General features: G+C 45.9%; 1 protein-coding gene across 11 annotated transcripts in view; it reads left to right on the forward strand.

The window, feature by feature from the left end:
* DTNB (dystrobrevin beta) overlaps positions 1–22,103 on the forward strand; it is a 420,990-nt gene that overhangs the window by 180,373 nt on the left and 218,514 nt on the right. For all 11 annotated transcript variants that reach the window (XR_004538818.1, XR_004538816.1, XR_004538817.1 and 8 more), the window contains one exon: positions 7,666–7,753. Coding sequence is in view for 8 of the 11 variants with exons in the window: in XM_033938256.1 (XP_033794147.1) it covers positions 7,666–7,753 (88 nt within the window). In the remaining 3 variants the exon portion in view is untranslated. The remainder of the gene's footprint in view (positions 1–7,665; positions 7,754–22,103) is intronic.

A 22,103-nucleotide genomic window follows, 5' to 3' on the forward strand; every position in this document is an offset into this window, starting at 1 on the left:
TCCCTCTCCCCCTCCACTTTTTTTTGTCTGTCTCACTCCCTGGCCCCCTGCCTATCTTTCTCTGGTCCCCCGAGCAAACCAAGATTGCTGCCTGCCCCCCAGCACACTGGTCCCCCCAAAGCAGCCCCTTTTCCCTCTCCCCCTTCCTTTCCCTTCCCTATGCAGCAGTAGCAGCCGGACGCCTTGCAGCACCTCGAAGGACACTCTCCTGCCATTACTCTCACTGCTGCACGCACCGCAAGCAGCCGCACGCCACAAATGGAACACGGCACGGAAGCACAAATCACGGCAGCAGAGATCATGCCGTTTCAACTGCGCATGCGTAGGTAAGGGTTTTATTATAGAGGATGTTTGACCAATTGAATATACTTGGGTTTAATTGACTCTGTCCTATTGTAGTTCTTTTAACTAATTTTTATAGATTGTTAGCTTTGCTCTACAATTGTAGTTAAAGTTGGTGTACTAAGTCCTCAATTAATAAATATCTATAATAATAATACCTTAGTTAGCGCATGCGCACTACGATTGAAACTCTATGCCTCCGTGCCACATTAAAACGCATGCGCAGTACAATAGAACCGCTGAGCAGGGAAGTGTCTCAGTGCACGATATGCTGTCGGTATTCCAGAGTGAATGGGAACGGATTTCATTGGACCAGGGTCCAAGCCACACTTCAGAGGCAAAAGGGGTCAAATAGAAGAAGGGAACTAGGGGCTGAAAAAAAGGGAAGGTGGGAGAAGGGGGCATGAGCTGGGGTCGATATTGTAAAAAGGGAACATGTTAAAGAAAGGAGCTGGGAGCTGACAATGGAGATGTGTAAGATAAGGGGGCTGGGGGCATAAAAGGGGATATGTGTGAGACGGAGGCTGCAAAAGGGAAATGTGAGAAAAGGGGGCTGGGGCTGGAGGCTGAAAGGTAAAAGATGGGAGAATGAGGGCTGGGGGATCTAAAAAGAGGTTTGGAACTGGGGCTGAAAAAAAGGGAAAATGTGAGGGAAGGAGGCTTTAAAGGGGGGGGGGGGTTTCTTGGGAAAAGAGACCTGGTGTAGGAGGCTGTTAAAAGAAGACAGTTTGGAGAAGAGAGCTGCAGCTATGGACTGTAAAAGGTGAGTTGTGAGAGAAGGGGCCTGGGTCTGAATTTGGGGGCTGAGAAAAGGAAGACAGGTGTGTTAAGGAGACTGGGGCTAGAACTGAGGGCTGGAAGAGCAGGTATGAGAAGGGGGTTAGTGTTGGGGGACTATAAAAAGGGAATGTGTGAGAGAAGGGAGCTGGAGATGAAAAAGGGGGAGGTGGGAGAAGGCTACAAAAGGGGACATGTGAGAGAAAAGGACTGGGACTGAAGCTGGGGGCTAAAAAGGGGGTATGTGAGAGAAAGGGGCTGAAGATAGGAGCAGGAAGAATAAGTGAAGATGCAGAAGCAAAGGTTGATGGGGAAAGGGAATGAAGAGGGAGTTCTATGGAGGTGAAGGACAGAGAAAGGGGAGTTCAGCACTTTTTAGAGAATCAGGTTTTAGGTGAGATTTAGACATCCAAACAATGTCCTTAATGTTATAATATTTTATTATTATGTTGTTAGAATGGCGATTTTATGCTGTTTTCCATTATAATTATAACACTGGGATTGGATCTGTTTAATGATTTTATTTATTTCTCTTCCATCAGACAGAGTGACTGGGATTTGACCCAGCAACATTAGGGTAGAAGGCTGTAGGTTTAAGCAGTGTGCTACAGAGTAAGCTGGGAAGCTACATAGCAATTGTAAAACTGGGTCTTATAGACATTGTAAGGGAGTCTACTTTTGAGCATAGTTTAGGCTTCAGATAGACCTGAGTTCTATGGACGGAAGTTATGCACAATTTGGATGTCCTTAATGTTATCTGCTAAATAGCTCTCTGGGTTTTTATGTTTGCTTTATTAAGTTTAAAATACATTTAATAAGCCACCACATAAACAGGGCACATCAATACAAAGATATTGCATGCAAAACCTTCTACTTCATTGCAAATGGAGATTTATAGCTGCACAGTGGTGACCTCAATGTGAGATCATCAAGGTACAATTAAAATGTGTGCTGGGGGAGCTGGTTGGGATTTGAACTTATGACCTCTGGAAGAGGAGCACAGGGGTTTTACTTATTGAGCTATAGCAGCTTCCAAGCAGATGTCTCTGACTGCCCTGTGATATGATAGCTTAGAGATTGCGACAGTCTTATAGGCATGTAATGATTGTACCTTGGTTTACAGTTTTACAATTGAGTTTTTGGTTTCAGCATTCATCTGTTCAAAAGTTTTAGTAATGTTATCTTGCTTGTCTCCAAAAGCCTTTACCTCCTCCGCCGTTTTCGTTGTAGCAATATCCAATTTCTGAAGCGTCCTAAGAATCGCCAGTAAAGTGTCCTCATTTGTGGACAGATCTCATTTGTGGACAAAGCTAGTCTGCATTGGCAGAAGCTCATCTGCCGTGGATCCTCCCTCTACAGTAGGGTTGGGTGCATCTTCAGCCTCCTCCCTTCCACTTCTAGGGCAGCCGCTTGAGCCGGATAAGGAGGCGGGACAACCGGTGCGGGTGAAAATGAGATCCTTCCCCAGCGGGCTCGAGTCTTCTCTACTCGGCCTCGCAGCATGACTAAAGTCGTTCGATCCCAGACAAACTGCTGGCAGGCACTGTTCCAAAGTTTGCTGGACAATGGCAGACGAGGGTGTTGAGGAGGTAGGCACCCTCACACTACCTTTTCTTTTGGTATGCATCATTTTAGTTATTAAGAGTAAGTGAACAGCGATGGGAACGTTCGCAGCACTGCCAGATTAGCGCCGCCATCTTGGCAACTCCCCACCCCCACCCCAGCCAGCTGCTCCGTTATACATGATTAAGTTGATGGTTATATCTGTAACCAACTATACCCTCTCCATGTTGCTTATTTTATTAGAAAGATCAATTTATCATAAGCTTGAAACTATGCCCACAAAGTTTTTGTGAAACAATAAATCTCCTAAGATTAACTTTAAAAAGTTTAAATGAGATAAAGATTGTGGAGGTGTTAAGTTTCAAAGTTTTTATGAATTTCATTTGGCCTTTATTCTTAGACAAAGCTCCAAATAGATATTTTCAAAAACCTTGTTACTATCGTCTTCATGGTTTAAATTTGAAGAGGCTGTGTTTACAGTACCTTTATAGACTATACCTAATGTGACCATTTATTTTTTTCATCAAAACAGGACATCTATTAATATTCAGTCCCGCCCCTATTCAGGCTATAGAGCCGGTGCGGCCCGAACACTTGGGCTCAGGCAGATACTCCATATACTTGATTGTGCCAAAGAAAGGCTCCGACGATTAGAGACCCATCCTGGACCTTACTCACATCAATGCAGCACTCAACGTTCTGCGCTTTCGCATGAAGACAGTTCGTTCTGTCATAGCAGCAGTGACCCTGGGAGAGTTCCTACTGTCTCTGTGCCACTGACAAGAGGTCTACTTGCATATTCCTATTTTTCCAGAGCACAGGAAGTTTCTTAGATTTCATGTTCTGGAAAATCATGATCAGTTTTCAGCTCTGCCCTTTGGGCTGGCGCCAACTCCTTACACCTTCACCAAAGTCATCGTTGTGGCGTACGTCTCACCTGTGCAGGATGGGATTGCAGGTTCATCCTTACCTGGATGACTGGCTAATCAGAGCCCCCTCGTTTGAGGGTCCGAGCACAGTAGATCAAGTGATCCAAGTCTTGGAGGATCTGGGCAGGATCGTGAATTACTGAGAGCAATTTGACACTGACTCAATCCTTGCAGTATTTATTTATTTCATTTTAAATCCTGTCCTCCCCAAGGAGCTCAGAACGGGCTATGTGATAACATACATAACAGTTATTAAACAAGTCAAAAGACTAAGGCAATATGGGTACAATGAGATGTGTCTAGTTTAATTGTTCTGAATTAGCAGACACTTGGAGCTTAAAGCATACATATGGAGAGAGTCAGTTGAACATCAATTAAGAGTACACCCCTAGCTCATTTCTTTACTTATAGTCTTAATTTATTGTTCCGCCCTAGCCCCACCCCCAACCCCACCCTATCCCCGCCCCCAATTTCTTCAATTCATTTTCTTGTACACACAATATCTTATTAATTCATAATGGTAAACATAAAATATTAAAAAACCCCACAATGCACACTGTACGCAGAGAAAATATTAATTATCATTTACGAGTTTCAGGGTTTTTTCAAAGATGTCAAGGCAGATTACTTTAAAATATGCAGTGTCACCTCAGTAACTATAGAAAAATAGACAAATATAGTGCAAAATATAGACAGCAGATATAAATTCTCAAAACACACATTTTGATTACTAAATTGATAATAAAATCATTTTTCCTACCTTTGTTGTCTGGTGATTTCATGAGTCTCTGGTTGCACTTCCTTCTGATTGTGCATCCAATCTTTCTTTCTTTTGCATTCAACATTTCTTTCAGAATCCAGCCCCATCCCCTTTGGGTCCAGGTCTCTCTCTCTTTTCCCTCTGTTACCCTCCCCAGGTTCATTGTCAGTTCTGCTTTCTACCTTTGTTCCAGGTCTCCCTCTCTCTCCCCCTCTGTTTGAACCTCCCAAAGTCCTGCATCTGCCTCCTGTCTTTCCACTTTCGTCAAAGCCTTTTTCTCTGTAGTTTTTCTAATGTGCTTACAAACCCCCCCCCCTTTCTCTGCCTCTTTCTCTCCTTTCCTTCCTCCCTCCCAGCAGATTTTAGCATATCTCTCTCCTCCTTTTTTCCCCTTGGATCTAGTATCTGTCTCCTTCCTTTTTTCCTCCTCCCAGGTTTGGTATCTGTCTCCTCTCCTTCCCCCTGCTCTGGCATCTCTCTCTCCGCTCCCTTCCTCCTGTTCTTCCCTGGTCTTCCTTCTCAATTTATTTTCTGCCTCTCTCTAAATTCTTTTTTACTATTCAGTCCTCAATTTCCCTCTTTCACTGTGTCTACCTATAGCTTGCCACCTCTTTCCCTCACTCCTTCCAGTAACTAACTCTATCCTCTTCCCTCAATCCTGCATGTGCCCTTTTTTCTTTCTCTTCCCCACTTCCTTCCAGTGTCTGCTCCCCCTGTCCCTCACATTTCCATTCAGCGGCTGTCCCTCCTCTCCCTCACACTTTCATTCAGTGTCTGTTTCCCTCTCTCTATCCCTTCCATCTACTGTTCACTCTCTATCTCGCCCCTTCCATTCACTGCCCTCTGTGCTCTTTCCATCCAGTGTCCGCCCTCTCTCTCTTCCATATGGCATCTTCCCTCTTTCTATGCTCCTTCCATAAACTATCTATCCCATGCCTCTTCTCTCCTTTGTACATGATTGATTTCCGCTCTGTCACCTCTCTGTTTTTCTCTCTCTGTCACCACCCCTTCCCCTGGCATCTCTCTCTTCTCCTTTCTTTCCTTCCCCCATGGTCTGGCATCATCCCTTCCCTGATTCCCGGCATCTCTCTCCTTTCCTTTTCTTCCATCTCTCCCTCCCCCTCCATGCTCTGACATCTCCTTCCTTTTCCCTTGTCTGGCATACCTTCCTCCTTCCCTCCAAGCCATGGCATTTCCTTTCATTCCCTCCCTCATCTTCCTTCAACACTCTCCCCAATTCTCTCCCCCTCTGCTCCCTTTCCTCCTTGTCACCCAAGGCCTGGTGTCCTGAACTTCATCGGGCAGCAGCAGCAGCATTCACAATTCACTGCTGTTGCCAGCTTCAGGCCTTCCTCTTTGTTGGGTCCTGTCTTCATGAAAACAGGAAGTAGGCAGGACCCGGCAGAGAGGAAGGCCTGAAGCCGTCAACAGCAGCGAATTGTAAACGCTGCTGCTGCCGAAGAAGGTAATGTAGCACCGAGGCAGACCGCTTCTCCCCCCTCCCAGCTGAACCCCCACTGACCCTCTTATCTCTCCCTCCCGACCCTCCCAGCGAGTTGACAACCTCCCTCCAGTAGCGTCGGCAGCCGCAGCAAGCTAAACAGGCTGCTTAGCGGCTTTCTCCTGCCCGCGAATCCCACTGCCGCGTCACCAATGACATCATCAGTGACGCTTCACCGGCAGGAGAAAGCCACGAAGCAGCCTGTTTAGCTTGCTGCGGCTGGCGACGCTACTGGAAGGAGGTTGTCATCTCGCTGGGAGGGTCGGGAGGGAGAGATAGGAGGTTCAGCGGGCATGAATCCAGGCTGTGATCCCCTGTCCCGTTGTCCCCACTCACAGCTTTGGACGCCCTCTCTGAAAACGGGACATTTCGGGTGCCCCAAAGCTGTGAGTGGGGACAACGGGACAGGGGATGTGAAAAAGGAGCTGTCATATTCAAAACGGGACGTATGGTCACCTTAACTATACCTTAAAGGTGATCATGGTAAGAATGCAGTAGCTGAGGCTTCTAAGACAGCATTTCAAGAATTGGAAAAAAATCTCCGTCAATGTTGAATGGAAAGAATCTTTTTGAGCCCCTCTATGGAATAATCCATTGTACAAAATTCAAGGAATGACTGTTAATTGGAAGATTTGGAAGAGCTGAAATTTGGCAGGTAAAGCACTAAGGGGGGAAACCAGCACTTAAATTTTAGGCATCGGGGGGGGGGGGGGGTGGAGGAGGGCGTGGTGCTGGTTCATGGGGGGAGGTCATTGAGGAGGACCATCATTGGCAGTAGGGGATATCAACCACTTGTTCTGCAAAATTTCAGCCTTGGTTAGGGAATAATTACATCTTTAAAAAATAAAATGTTTATCAATAAAAAGTAATTAATCCCAGAAATCACATACCCCTCTCTATGTTCCTGCAGTTTTTAGATTGTAAAACATGAAAACTATCAAAGTTGGGAAAAATAATTGTCTCAACTGATTCCACTGACCCTATAATACACAAAACTTTCAAAAACAAAGTTGCTCTTTCAAACTTTTATAGCTCTTATATCTGATAATTATAGCCCGAATTTTAGTACCTTTTTACTCACTGAAGGCTCTCTATTGTATTTTAAGTTTGGTTTCAGTACTTACTTGTCCTGTATTTTTGTAGCTTATTTGTGTGTCTTAAACTTGTATTTACAGGTGTTCATACATATAGGTTGAAAATTTTGTGCATGTCTAGGAATATTCTGTATATACTGGTTACCCTTGGAAGTGTATACAGTATATATATATATATATATATATATATAAGGATTGCATCCTGTATTCAGTTGCATGTAGGAAACTCCAGTTTTTAATGGTTGTAAATGTGTGATGTTTTCATAATAACCACAGTGAATACTTGAGAGCTGTCTGCATACTTTTGGTTCAATAATGAGGTTCATTTTGGGAATCGTGGAAGAAGTCATGTCTGTAGCCTTCCAGGACTATGCCTTTCTCTCCTGTACTTTTGCAAATATAAAATTAACTATGCATTCAGGCAGGTTATTTTTTACACACATGAGGAATGAATTGTGTATGCATCAGTGTAACAATTACTCCTCATGTATACAGAGTGCACATGTGGTATTTATTTTATTTTATTTATTTATTTTTAAAATTTCTATACTATCTAGTTTCTAGTCAGATTACAATATGTCTACATATATAATACCTAAAAACAATGCAAGAGAGAGACATGGATGCATTCTTCAGGATGATAGCAGATTATTACTAGTGCTAGTATCAGTATAAGTAATTATTTCTTCTTTTTCTCAGTGTGTTGGACAGTCCCAGTCAACTGGATGAAGAACATAGATTGATTGCCAGATATGCTGCCAGGTTGGCAGCAGAAGCCAGCAGTTCTGTAAGTTCTGTGAAGCTTCTTACAGATTCAACATTCTTACATTACAAAGTACTATGCTATCCTCCCTTATCCCCCACCCCACCCCACCTATGTTTTTTTGTAGTAAATTTAAGTGCTTTACTTTACTACATTGCTTCTCATACTGTAGGTCAGGACCTTCAAATGATGTCACATCAATGAATGGGATCACAGAAACAGCTGTTGCTCTTCCTTTTGGACCTGGAGAGGGGTGATATGAGTGTAATGGGGTTGGTAGAAGATGAGTTGTGCAGCAGAGTTTTGCACAGATTGTAGGGGCGAGAGGTGGCACTTCGGGATTGCAGTAATCTAAGCATGAGGTCATTAGAGTGTGAACAAGGGTATGGGTAGTATGCTCAGAGAGGAAGGGGTGAATTTTGATGATGATGGAGAGATAGAAGTGACAGGCCTTAGCAATTTGTTGGATGTGCGTAAAAAAATGAGAGGTAAAAGTCGAAGACAGCTCCAAGGTTGAGAGCAGAGGAAACTGGAATGATGACAGTATTATTTACAGAGATGGAGAATGAAGGGAGAGGAGCACAGGGTTTAGAAGAAAAGAGGAGCAGCTTAGTCTTGGAAATGTTTAGTTTCAGATGACATCAGGATATCCAATCAGCAATGTTAGCCAAACAGGCAAAGACTTTTTCTTGGACTTTAGGTGAAATTTTGGATGTAGAGAGGTAGATTTAGGAGTTACCAGCTTATAGGTGATACTGGAAGCCATGGGAGGAGATCAGAGCACGAAGGGAAGAGGTGTAGAAAGAGAAAAGAAAAGGTCCTAAGACAGAACCCTCGGGTGTGCCTAGCACTACCGGGGTAGCAGCAAAGGAGCACCCACCAAAGGTGCGATGGGAGAGGTAGGAGGCAAACCAGGACAGTAAGCTGTGATTAACAGTATCAAATGCAGCAGATAGGTGAAGAAGGATGAAGATCAAGTAAAGGCCCTTAGATCTGGCTGTGAACAGGTCACTGCAGACTTTGTTGAGGGCAATCTCTGTGGAGTGTTGGGGGCGATAGCCTGATTGTAGAGGATTAAGAATCTGTTGAGATGAAAAGAAGTCAAGGTAGCGATGCAGAACTGCACGCTTGAGTATCTTGAACAGGAACGGAAGAACGGAGACAAGGTGATAGTTGGACGAGCAGGTGGGGTCCAGCGAGGGTTTTTTGAGAAGCAACTTAACATCTGCATGTTTGAAGGCATCGGGGACAGTTGCATTGGAAATGGCAGATGGGAGGGATCTTAAACTTGGAGGGATAACAGTATGTGAGATGGGGTTAAGTAGAGGGGTGGGAATAGGATCTGAGGAGCATGGCTTAGCTGAAGACAGAAGTTGTGCAGTTTATTCCTCTGTGATTTCAGAGAAGGAAGAAAAGTCAGCAGTAGCTGACAGAGGGTTGAGAGGGTGGAATTAGGCAAGGGGAGCTTCCTGAGTTGTTTGGGTGAAGGATGAAGGGGTGGTGTGAGTTTGAAGTTCAGGAGAATGGATGGTGGGTAGGGGAGAAGCATGTGACTGTAGTGAATTCAAGGGCAATCTTGTGGATCTTGGCATGGAAGTAATCAGCCATAGTTTGGGGGGAAAGAGAAGTAGGGGTTGGAGGTGGGGGAGCTTTGAGGAGAGTGTTCAATATGGTAAAGAGACAACGGGGGTTGGAAGAAAAAGGGTTAGTTAGTTGGATATAGTAGTCTTGTTTGACCAGTGTAAGCACAGACGTATAGGAGGTCAGCATACATTTAAAGTGAAGAAAGTCAGCATGTGTATGAAATTTGAGCCAGAGGTGCTCAGCACAGTGGGTACAGGAATGTAAGAAGCAGATACTGGGAGTGAGCCAAGGTTACCTGAGAGAGCTTGGAACAGTGGGAGCAAGGGTGTCCAGAGGAGAGAATAGAGTTGTACGATGAGACAGCTTCTTGGACAGACTTAGATAACATAGTAGATGCAAGGAGAGGTGAAACATTGGTTGAGAGTGTGGAAGGATCGAGGGCTTTGAAAAGCCGCCTGTTTACGGCCTTTCAATACCACTGGCTTCATGGAAACTCAATATGCTGTTATAATTAATATATATTTATTTTTATTAACAATCAATAACAGGTTACAAGAACAAATCTTACAGCATATGGAGCTGACAGATAGTATGCCTCAAGTGCTTGAGTATACCTGGATGTCTGTCCTGTTTTCATAATCACAAAGGCTGTCTCTTATACAATTCTTGACAGCTTGAGGCCATGTTGGCACATATCATATTATTAGTTTTTATTGGTCACTTACAAACATCATTACATTTATCAGTTTATTAATTGGTTCATAATATCTGTGTCATACCATACGCATGTCCTGTTTACCAGAAAATCTATCTTTTCCCTCATATGCCGTTTTAATTTATCATGTCAGCAATTTCAAGCCATCGGCCAGTAAAAGCCTGCCCATCACAGGATATTCTTGCAAAATAATGTATTTTTATATTCTTGGTTAAGACATGTTCTCATCCTTCTTAGATCCACTTCCCTGGCATTACTGCAGATGTGACACCAGTTGTCATGTAAAAGAATAAGTTTTGTTTCACTTGCTCATTTTTCACTTGGCTTGCTGATTTCAGCAAGCATAGATTGTGCAAAGGCTTGACAGTTTTAGTCAGAGCATTCTCAGCCATCTTAGGCCTTTAGTTGTGTTTATTGGCCTAATATGTTAGGGGATTTTTCAGGGAAGGCTCTTCACCTGTCACCTGTACAGGACTCTCGCGCTCTCTCTCTCCTCCCTTCTCAGCTTGAAGATTTTGAAACAAGTTAGTGATGACTGGGTGTGGCTGAGGGGGAGGGGGAGTGATTGTGAAGGTTATCAGATGATGATCAGAGATGGGGAGCAGTGAGGTGGAGAAGTTAGAAAAACAGCAGTTAGAGAAAGACAAGATCAAGGCAGTGGCCATTCTGGTGAGTGGGAGTAGTAAAGCACAGCTGGAGGTCAAATGAGGAGGTTAAGGTAAGAAACTTAGAAGCATAAGTGTCAGTGGGAACATCAGGGTGAAAGTTAAAATCCCCAAGAATAAGGGAGAGAAAAGATGAATCAAGGAAGCCCGAAAGCCAGGAATAAAATTCAGTGAGAACGGAGGAAGGGAACTTGTTGTGGGGGGACAATAAATGACCGCTATCCAAAGAGGTAGAGGAGTAAATAGGCAGACGGAGTGGATTTCAAATAAGGAAAAGCTGTGGGATTGAGGTGAGAGAAGAGGTTGGAATCTCCAAGAAGGAGAGAAAAGTCCAACACCTCCACCTCAACTAGTAGGGTGTGGTGTATGGAAGAAGTGGTAGCCACCATGGGAGAGGACAGCAGCTGCAGTGGAGTCCTTAGTGCAAATCCATGTCTCAGTTAGAGCAAGCAGGTGGAGAGACTAGGAGATAAAGAGATAAAGAGATCATTTGTCTGCTCAGACAAATGGTGACGGAACCCACAAGGGAAAAAGCGATATTGGATCTGGTCCTCACAAATGGAGAGAGTATCTCTAATGTTCGAGTGGGTGCTCACCTGGGTAGTAGCGATCATCAAACGGTTTGGTTTGATATAACGGCTAAAGTGGAGAGCGGCCGCACGATACTTAAAGTCCTAGATTTCAAACGTACGGACTTTAATGCAATGGGAAAGTACCTGAAGAAAGAACTGTTAGGATGGGAGGACATAAGAGAAGTGGAAAGACAGTGGTCTAAGCTGAAAGGAGCGATAAAAATGGCTACGGACCTTTATGTGAAGAAAATCAATAAAAACAAGAGAAAAAGGAAGCCGATATGGTTCTCCAACCTAGTGGCTGAGAAAATAAAGGCGAAAGAGTTGGCGTTCATGAAATATAAAAAAACCCAAGAAGAGGAGAGCAGAAAGGACTACAGGGTGAAACTGAAAGAAGCCAAGAGAGAGATACGTTTGGCGAAGGCACAGGCGGAAGAACAAATGGCTAAAAATGTAAAAAAGGGAGATAAAAATTTTTTCAGATATATTAGTGAAAGGAGGAAGATAAAAAATGGAATTGCTAGGCTAAAAGATGCTGGGAACAAATATGTGGAGAGTGATGAGGAGAAAGCAAATGTGCTAAACAAATACTTCTGTTCTGTGTTCACAGAAGAAAATCCTGGAGAAGGACCGAGATTGTCCAGCAAAGTTACACGAGAAAATGCAGTAGATTCTGCGCCGTTCACGGAGGAGGGTGTTTATGAGCAACTTGAAAAACTGAAGGTGGACAAAGCGATGGGACCAGACGGGATCCATCCCAGGATACTAAGGGAACTCAGAGAGGTTCTGGCGAGTCCTATTAAAGACTTGTTCAACAAATCTCTGGAGACGGGAGTGATTCCTGGGGATTGGAGGAGAGCGGATGTGGTCCCTATTCATAAAAGTGGTCACAGGGATGAAGCAGGAAACTACAGGCCGGTGAGCCTCATTTCAGTTGTTGGAAAAATAATGGAAGTGTTGCTGAAAGAAAGGATAGTGTATTTCCTTGAATCTAATGGGTTACAGGATCCGAGGCAACATGGCTTTACAAAAGGTAAATCGTGCCAAACGAACCTGATTGAATTTTTTGATTGGGTGACCAGAGAGTTGGATCGAGGACATATGCTAGATGTAATTTACTTGGATTTCAGCAAAGCCTTTGATACAGTTCCTCATAGGAGGCTGTTGAACAAACTTGAAGGGCTGAAGTTAGGACCCAAAGTGGTGAACTGGGTCAGAAACTGGCTGTCGGACAGACGCCAGAGGGTGGTGGTTAATGGAAGTCGCTCGAAGGAAGGAAAGGTGACTAGTGGAGTCCCTCAGGGTTTGGTGCTGGGGCCAATCCTGTTCAATATGTATGTAAGTGACATTGCTGAAGGGTTAGAAGGAAAAGTGTGCCTTTTTGCAGATGATACCAAGATTTGTAACAGAGTAGACACCGAAGAGGGAGTGGAAAATATGAAAAAGGATCTGCAAAAGTTAGAGGAATGGTCTAATGCCTGGCAACTAAAATTCAATGCAAAGAAATGCAGAGTAATGCATTTGGGGATTAATAATAGGAAGGAACCGTATATGCTGGGAGGAGAGAAGCTGATATGCACGGACGGGGAGAGGGACCTTGGGGTGATAGTGTCCGAAGATCTAAAGGCGAAAAAACAGTGTGACAAGGCAGTGGCTGCTGCCAGAAGGATTCTGGGCTGTATAAAGAGAGGCGTAGTCAGTAGAAGGAAGAAGGTGTTGATGCCCCTGTACAGGTCATTGGTGAGGCCCCACTTGGAGTACCGTATTTTCTCGCATATAACGCGCGCGTTATACGTGGTTTTTACGTACCGCGCACACCCTTGCGCGTTATACGCGTGAGCGCGTTGTACAAAAATTTTTTTACATAGTTCCCCCCCACGTCTGATTCACAACCCCCCCCCCGCAGGACCGCTCGCACCCCCACCCCGAAGGACTGCTCGCACGCACCCGCACCCCCACCCCGAAGGACCGCTCGCACCCCCACAGCCTCCCGACCCCCCCCCCCATCATGTAGAAGCTCCTACCGGTGTCCTGCTGCTTCCTCTTGGCGGTCCCGACACGATTGGGGCAAGAGGGAGCTCAAGCCCTCTTGCCCCAGCCAACCGCGGCACCCCCGACACGATCGGGGCAAGAGGGAGCTCAAGCCCTCTTGCCCCCCTGACTCCCCGACACGATCGGGGCAAAAGGGAGCCCAAGCCCTCTTGCCCCGCCGACTCCCCAACTCCCCGACAATATCGGGCCAGGAGGGAGCCCAAGTCCTCCTGGCCCTGGCGACCCCCCCCCCCCGCTAGTTGTTCGGGCCAGGAGGGAGCCCAAACCCTCCTGGCCACGGTGACCCCCCTACTCCCACCCCGCACTACATTACGGGCAGGAGGGATCCCAGGCCCTCTTGCCCTCGACGCAAACCCCCCTCCCCCCAACGACCGCCCCCCCCCCAAGAACCTCCAACCGCCCCCCCAGCCGACCCGCGACCCCCCTGGCCGACCCCCATGACACCCCCACCCCCTTCCCCGTACCTTTGTATAGTTGGCCGGACAGACGGGAGCCAAACCCGCCTGTCTGGCAGGCAGCCAACAACGGAATGAGGGCGGATTGGCCCATCCGTCCCAAAGCTCCACCTACTGGTGGGGCCTAAGGCGCCTGGGCCAATCAGAATAGGCCCGGGAGCCTTAGGTCCCACCTGGGGGCGGGGCCTGAGGCACATGGGCTCAACCCGACCATGTGCCCAAGGCCCTGCCCCCAGGAGGGACCTAAGGCTCCCGGGCCTATTCTGATTGGCCCAGGCGCCTTAGGCCCCACCAGTAGGCGGAGCTTTGGGACGGATGGGCCAATCCGGCCTCATTCCGTCGTTGGCTGCCTGCCGGACAGGCGGGTTTGGCTCCCGTCTGTCCGACCAACTATACAAAGGTACGGGGAAGGGGGGTGGGGGTGTCGTGGGGGTCGGCCAGGGGGGTCGCGGGTCGGCTGGGGGGGGCGGTCGGAGGTTCTTGGGGGGGCGGTCGTTGGAGGGAGGGGGGTTTGCGTCGAGGGCAGGAGGGCCTGGGATCCCTCCTGCCCGTAATGTAGTGCGGGGTGGGGGTAAGGGGTTGCCGTGGCCAGGAGGGTTTGGGCTCCCTCCTGGCCCGAAAAACTAGCGGGGGGGGGTTCGCAAGAGCCAGGAGGACTTGGGCTCCCTCCTGGCCCGATATTGTCGGGGAGTTGGGGAGTCGGGGGGGCAAGAGGGCTTGAGCTCCCTCTTGCCCCGATCGTGTTGGGGGTGCCGCGGTTGGCTGGGGCAAGAGGGCTTGAGCTCCCTCTTGCCCCAATCGTGTCGGGACCGCCAAGAGGAAGCAGCAGGACACCGGTAGGAGCTTCTACATGATGGGGGGGGGGGTCGGGAGGCTGTGGGGGTGCGAGCGGTCCTTCAGGGTGGGGGTGCGGGTGCGGGTGGGAATGTGTGCGAGCGGTCCTTCGGGGTGGGGGTGCGGGTGCGTGCGAGCGGTCCTTCGGGGTGGGGGTGCGAGCGGTCCTGGGGGGGTGAATCGGACGTCTGGGGGGGGGCATCAGGCTTTCAGGGTGGGGACAGGACTTCAAGGTGGAGAGGAGAGTCGGGCGGGCGAAAGGAGAGTCGGGGTGGCCAGAGGAGAGTCGGGGCTGGCGAAAGGAGAGTCAGGCGGCGACGGGAGAGTCGGGCAGCATGCGAGGTATACGGGTGTGCGCGGTATATAAAAATTTCTGTACATAAATTTGTGTTTTTTGCGCGCTATACCCGTGTGCGCGTTTTACACGGGTGCGCGTTATCTATGTGAAAATACGGTATTGTGTTCAGTTTTGGAGACCGTATCTGGCGAAAGACGTAAGAAGACTTGAGGCAGTCCAGAGGAGGGCGACGAAAATGATAGGAGGCTTGCGCCAGAAGACGTATGAGGAGAGACTGGAAGCCCTGAATATGTATACCCTAGAGGAAAGGAGAGACAGGGGAGATATGATTCAGACGTTCAAATACTTAAAGGGTATTAACGTAGAACAAAATCTTTTCCAGAGAAAGGAAAATGGTAAAACCAGAGGACATAATTTGAGGTTGAGGGGTGGTAGATTCAGGGGCAATGTTAGGAAATTCTACTTTACGGAGAGGCTGGTGGATGCCTGGAATGCGCTCCCGAGAGAGGTGGTGGAGAGTAAAACTGTGACTGAGTTCAAAGAAGCATGGGATGAACACAGAAGATTTAGAATCAGAAAATAATATTAAAGATTGAACTAGGCCAGTTACTGGGCAGACTTGTACGGTCTGTGTCTGTGCATGGCCGTTTGGAGGAGGATGGGCAGGGGAGGGCTTCAATAGCTGGGAGGGTGTAGATGGGCTGGAGTAAGTCTTAACAGAGATTTCGGCAGTTGGAACCCAAGCACAGTACCGGTTAAAGCTTTGGATTCTTGCCCAGAAATAGCTAAGAAGAAAAAAAAAAAATTTAAATTGAATCAGGTTGGGCAGACTGGATGGACCATTCGGGTCTTTATCTGCCGTCATCTACTATGTTACTATGTTACTATGAATGTAAGGCAGTTTATTGGAAGCAGAATGAGCATTTCACAGGGCATATTAAAAAGGAAGAGAGGATGACTGAAGGAGAGGAATAGGTTAGAGCAGGGGTAGGCAATTCCGGTCCTCGAGAGCCGGAGCCAGGTCAGGTTTTCAGGATATCCACAATAAATATGCATGAAATAGATTTGCATCTCAAGGAGGCAGTGCATGCAAATCTATCTCGTACATATTCATTGTGGATATCCTGAAAACCTGACCTGGCTCCGGCTCTCGAGGACCGGAATTTCCTACCCCTGGATTAGAGCGGTTACACACGTGGGGAAGCAGATGGCATGGAGGGCTAGGGTTCGGATTGACATCCCTGGCAGTGAACAGAAGAAGGAGTAAGAGTGTGCCAAAGCAAAGGGGGATAATGGCGGCAATGACAGAGATGGGTGTGGCTCAAAGAGAAAGGAGATGGATGAATGGAAGAGAGAATGCTTGAGCTTGAGTGCGGTAAATAAGGTAGATGACAAGATATAGACATGTATAGATATAAACATGTATAGACATGTGCTGAGCTATAATACCTTGTGAATTAACAAAAGTATTTTGAACATAATTCTGTGGGAGTAGCATGGTCATATTTCTTGGAGCTGGTGATAAGCTTCACTGATAAATTTTGAATAACTTGAAGATGGTAAAGATCTTGTGTCCTAATTCAGCGGAAGAGGGCGTTGTAGTTGAGGCATATTATGACAAAAAAGTGAATAAGGATGTGAAAGGCTGTCTGAGTAAACAGATGGGAGAAGGGTCAGGGAGTCTTTAGTTGGATGGGTAAATCTTGGAAAGTAGAAAATCACTTTGAGCTAGAAGGGTGGATTAGAAATTGGCAGCTAAGATTTAGTGCAGAGTCATACATTTGGGTTGTATAAACCCAAGTGAGTGACACAGTATAGGGAGGTGAATTACTTCTGCACACAAACAATGAGTGGGACCTGGGGATGATCTTATCTGATCTTTTTAAGGTAGACAGACAAAAATAAAAGGCAGTGCAAATGCCAGAAGGATGCATGGGTGTTTGAGGAGCAGAATAACCAGTAGGAAAAAAGAGATGATAGTGACTCTGTATAAGTTTCTGCTGAGACTACTACTACTATTTATTATTTCTATATTGTTACCAGACACACACACATTGTTGTACATTAAACACACCAGAGACGATCCCTGCTGGAAAGAGTTTGCAGTCTAATTATGAAAGACACACTGGACAAAAATGGTGAATCAATATATGTTGTTCATGTAGGGAAATATAAAGGGAGAAGAGGTAGTGAGGGTAGGGGGCTACAGAAGAAATGACAAACAAATGTGGTGCTTTACAAATTGATAGGATTAATACTTTAACACAGTTTTGAAAAAGTGGGCAGCCTGGATTGATTACTGCCAGAGATGGAGCTTACTGTATCGAATCAGGCAGGTTATTCCAGGCATATGGCATAGCCTAAGCAGAAGGGACGGAGTTGGGAGTTGATTGTAGAGGAGAAGAGAGATACAGACTTATCCGAAGAACAGAGTTCCTAAAACGGAGTATAGGGAGAGATAAGAGAGGAGAGATATTGAGGAGCTGCAGAATGAATACATTTGTAGGTCAGTAAGAGGATTTTGAACTGTATGCAGAAACAGATAGGGAGCCATTGAAGTGACTTGAGGAGGGGGGTAACGGGTGCATAATGACCTTGGTGGAGTACGAGGCACGCAAAGAATTCTGAACAGATTGAAGGGGAGAAAGATGGTTTAGCCAAAGACCTGCGAGAAGCACATTGCAGTAATCTAGGTGAGAGGTGATGAGGGTATGCATGAGGGTCTTAGCAGTGCACTCAAAGAGGAAGGGTTGGATTTTGGCAGTGTTGAAAAGAAAGAAGATAGGTTTTGGAGGTCTGTTGGATATGCAGAGAGAAGGTGAACTCTGAGAACTTGGAGGACTTTCTTATGAGATCAGACTGCACAGATGACCCTTGAGGGAAGGAATGCTAGCCTAGTGCCTAACACCCTCAGTAAGCCTGGTTCTAAGAGAGAGGTTGTAGAGGCTCAGCATTAAAGATAGTTTTTCACAGCAACCTGTGAACTACTGTCTGGGAAAGGTAAACTTGGGCTTTAATAGGTTATATCTTGTAGTTCTCTTTTTTAGCTCAGCAAAATCAGTTAGGCAATAATGTAGTTTTAGAGCTTCTCTTAGGGTTTAATACAAAATAGTCTTTTAGCTTAGATTCGTGTTTTAGGTTGCATTTCAGGGTATAGTATCAGATTAGGGCACAAATAGCTGTTGAGGAAACGCTCTGGCGTTAATGTAATTTCCTCTCGCCTACCCCAAGGCAAAGCTTTTTGATATATAGGTTCTTCAGTCAAACAGGAACAGGACATTACTTTGGTAGGTTTTTTTTTTTTCTGCCCTTTCTTTATTCTTCCAGGTGTAAGTACTTCTGTACCACAGTATGGCTGGGAAATATTGTATCACCAAAGCTGCTGCTCAGGTTACAACTTCTATCTCTGTGCAGACAAAAAATGTTACCCAGGCAGAAGGAATGGTTTCATGTGCAAGCTGTCTTCAGCTTGACTCTCTCATGAAAGAAGTAAAGTAACTCAGAGAGGAAGTGGCAAGACTGAGAAGCCTCCGTGAGAATGAGAGGTGTCAAATATTTCCACCAGTGGGGAAGAAGAAGCTGTGCTGAGGGAAGACAGCTGGACTCAGATTATGAAACACTGCAAGATTGGTACTCCCCCCACCTTTGAACTGAAGAACCGGGATGCTGTCCTGGAAGTGCAAGAGATGAGAGCATCCCAAGGAGAAGAGAAACCAAAGCTTGAAATCCCAAAAATTATTGGATCCGTGATCACTAGGAGGCTTAAGTTGGCGATTCCCTTCTGAGGGGTACAGAAGCATTCATCTGCAGACCAGACATGATGTCACGAGAGGTATGTTGTCTGCCTGGTGCAAAAATCCAAGATGTTAGAGAGAGCTTGCTGAGACTTATCAAGCCTGATGACTATTATCCGATGCTTCTTATCCACATGGGCACTAACAATACTGCCAGGTACCCCTGTGAGAGTATCAAAAGTGTCTTTGTGGCTCTGGGAGAGAAGATGAAGCAGACAGGTGCGCAGGTAATATTCTCGTCCATCCTCCCTGTCAAGGGTAAAGGCCAGGGCAAAGAAGCTCGCATCCTGGAGATGAGTGTGTGGCTACGTGGATGGTGTCATCAAGAGCGTTTTGGCTACCTGGACCATGGGATGATTTTCCAAGGGCTGCTGAGTAGGGATAGTGTGCATTTATCAAAGAAGAGAAGAAGTAACTTTGGCAGCAGACTGCCTAATCTACTGAAGAGGGCTTTAAACTAGAAATGATGGGGCAGGGTGATCAGAGCCCCTGGGTGAGTATAAGCCCTCAGGTAATAAATCACTGAATACCTCTACACGGATGGGAAAAGGGGCAATGTCTGGAGAGCAGTATATACTAATACTCGAAGTATGGGAAACAAGATTCTGGTTCTAGAAGCGGTGATGGAAGAAGATGAATTGGATATAGTGGTGATCACAGAGACGTGGTTCACAGAGAACCATGACTGGGATGTAGTTATACTGGGCTATAATCTATTCAGGAAAGATGGGGTAGGAAGAAGAGGAGGGGGGAGTAGCTTTTTATGTTAAAGATCATATTAAAGCCACACAATTGCAGGATCTGCAGGGCTAAGGAAGAGGCACTGTGGATCAATTTGGAAAGAGGGAATGGTGAATATATTTATATTGGTGTGATATACAGGCCTCCTTCACAGATGGAAGAAGTAGACAGAGATTTAATAGTAGATATTCAGAATATATCTTAAAAAAGGGGAAGTTTTACTTATAAGTGATTTTAACATGCTGGATGTTGATTGGGGTATCCCTATTGCAGGGTCTTCTAGAAGTAGGGAGATCCTGGATTCTCTACAAGGAGAACTGTTCCAGCAGTTGGTAATAGAACCCAAGTGGGAAGGGGTCATACTGGACTTGGTGCTTCCAAATGGGGAAAGTGTTTCTGATGTTGCAGTGGGTGATCATCTCGCATCCCTCTGGGTGAAGAAGAACTTTCTAGCATTGGTTCTGAATCTGTCCCCTTTTAATTTTTCCTAATGCCCTCTCGTTCTTGTAGTTTTCAAAAGTTTGACGAATCTGTTCCTCTCCACTTTCTCTATGCCCTTCATGAGCTTGTAAGTCTCTATCATATCCCCTCTAAGTCTCTGCTTCTCCAGGGAAAAGAGCCTCAGTTTCTCCAATCTTTCAGCGTATGAAAGGTTTTCCATACCTTTTATCAAACGTGTTGCTCTCTTCTGAACCCTCTCGAGTATCGCCATATCCTTCTTTAGGTACAGTGACCAATATTGGACACAGTGCTCCAGAGGCAGGCACACCATCGTCCGATACAACGGCAGGATAACTTCTTTCATTCTGGTTGTAATACCCTTCTTGATTATACCTAGCATTCTATTTGCTTTCTTAGCGACCGCTGCGCACTGTGCCGACGGCTTCATTGTCTTGTCCACTATTACCCCCAAGTCCCTTTCTTGGATACTCTCACTCAATGACAGCCCTCCCATCGTGTAGCTGTACCTTGGGTTTCTGTTTCCTACTTGAAAGACTTTACATTTCTCTACATTAAATGTCATTTACCATCTCGTCACCCACTCCCATAGTTTGTTCAGGTCCCTTTGCAAATCTTCAGAGTCTTCTATAGTCCTAGCCCCATTAAATAGTTTGGTGTCATTTGTGAATTTTATTACTTCGCACTTTGTCCCTGTTTCTAGATCATTTATAAATACATTGAATGGCAGCGGTCCAAGCACCGACCCCTGCGGAATACCACCCGTGACCCTCCTCCAGTCCGAGTAGTGGCCCTTCACTCCTACCCTCTGCTTCCTACCTGCCAACCAATTCTTGATCCATCTGTGTACATCTTCTTCTACCCCATGGTTCTTGAGTTTCCGAAGTAGGCATTCATGGGGTACCTTGTCAAAGGCTTTTTGGAAGTCTTAAGTATACGATATCTATGGTGGTCCCCTTTGTTCATCCATTTGTTAATTCCTTCGAAGAAGTGCAATAAGTTCGTCAGGCACGATCTTCCCTTGCAGAAGCCATGTTGGCTTGTTGTCATAAGTTTATTCCTTTCTAGATGCTCCTCGATGCTATCTTTTATCAGTGCTTCCGCCATTTTCCCCGGAACAAAGGTCAGACTTACCAGTCTGTAGTTCCCCGGGTTACCTCTCGATCCCTTTTTAAAGGGCGTAACATTGGCTATCTTCCAATCTTCTGGGATCACGCTTGTTTTCAGGGATAGATTACAGACTTGCTGTAGTAGTTCCACTATTTCCTCCTTTAGTTCTTTCAGTACCCTAGGGTGGATTCCGTCCTGGCCCGGTGATTTGTCAGTTTTTAATTTTTCTATCCGCCTGTGTACGTCTTCGAGGCTTACTTCCATGGATGTTAATTTTTCTGCTTGGTCTCCTTTGAAGATTTGTTCAGGTTCTGGTATGTTAGATGTGTCCTCTTTTGTAAATACTGATGAAAAGAACATGTTTAGTCTTTCCGCCACTTTCTCCTCCTTCACCACTCCCTTCCTATCTCCGTCATCCAGCGGTCCCACCTCCTCCCAAGCCGGCTGCTTCCCTTTAACATATCTGAAGAACGGTTTGAAATTTTGTGCTTCCCTGGCTTGCCTCTCTTCATATTCTCTTTTTGCTTTTCTAACCACGAGGTGACATTCTTTTTGATACTTCCTGTGTTCTTTCCAGTTCTCCTTGGTTTTGCCCTTTTTCCACTCTGGTCGAGTGTATGCTTTTTCTTATGTATAAGGCTATTCCTCCTCCTTTCTGATCTGACCTGTCCTCGTGATAGAGTTTGTACCCTGGCAGTGCTATGTCCCATTTGTTTTCTTCATTCCACCATGTTTCTGAGACCCCAATGATGTCTAGGTTCTCAGTTTTGGCCCTGACTTCTAATTTCCCCCATTTTGTTCCTTAGGCTCCTTGCATTAGTATATATGCAATTTAAGACCTGGTATTTTTTTGTCTTCGTTTCCTTTCCCTGTGCTTCGATCTTTATTTTCTTCTTGCCCCTTGTTTCTTCCAAGTAAATTTGTGGTCTTAAGAAGCAGGGTAGGATTAATCCCAAGCCTCTGATCTATCCACTGAATGAAAATGTGCAAGTTTTATGTCCCTTTTGCCTTTAAATATTTCATGTCCCATGAAATATTTAGTAAAAAGGATTTAGTGTAGCTGTTTTTCAGGAGAGGACACATATATGCTGTCTG

Source organism: Geotrypetes seraphini, chromosome 3 (genome assembly GCF_902459505.1).
Source record: "Geotrypetes seraphini chromosome 3, aGeoSer1.1, whole genome shotgun sequence".
Lineage (NCBI taxonomy): Eukaryota > Metazoa > Chordata > Amphibia > Gymnophiona > Dermophiidae > Geotrypetes > Geotrypetes seraphini.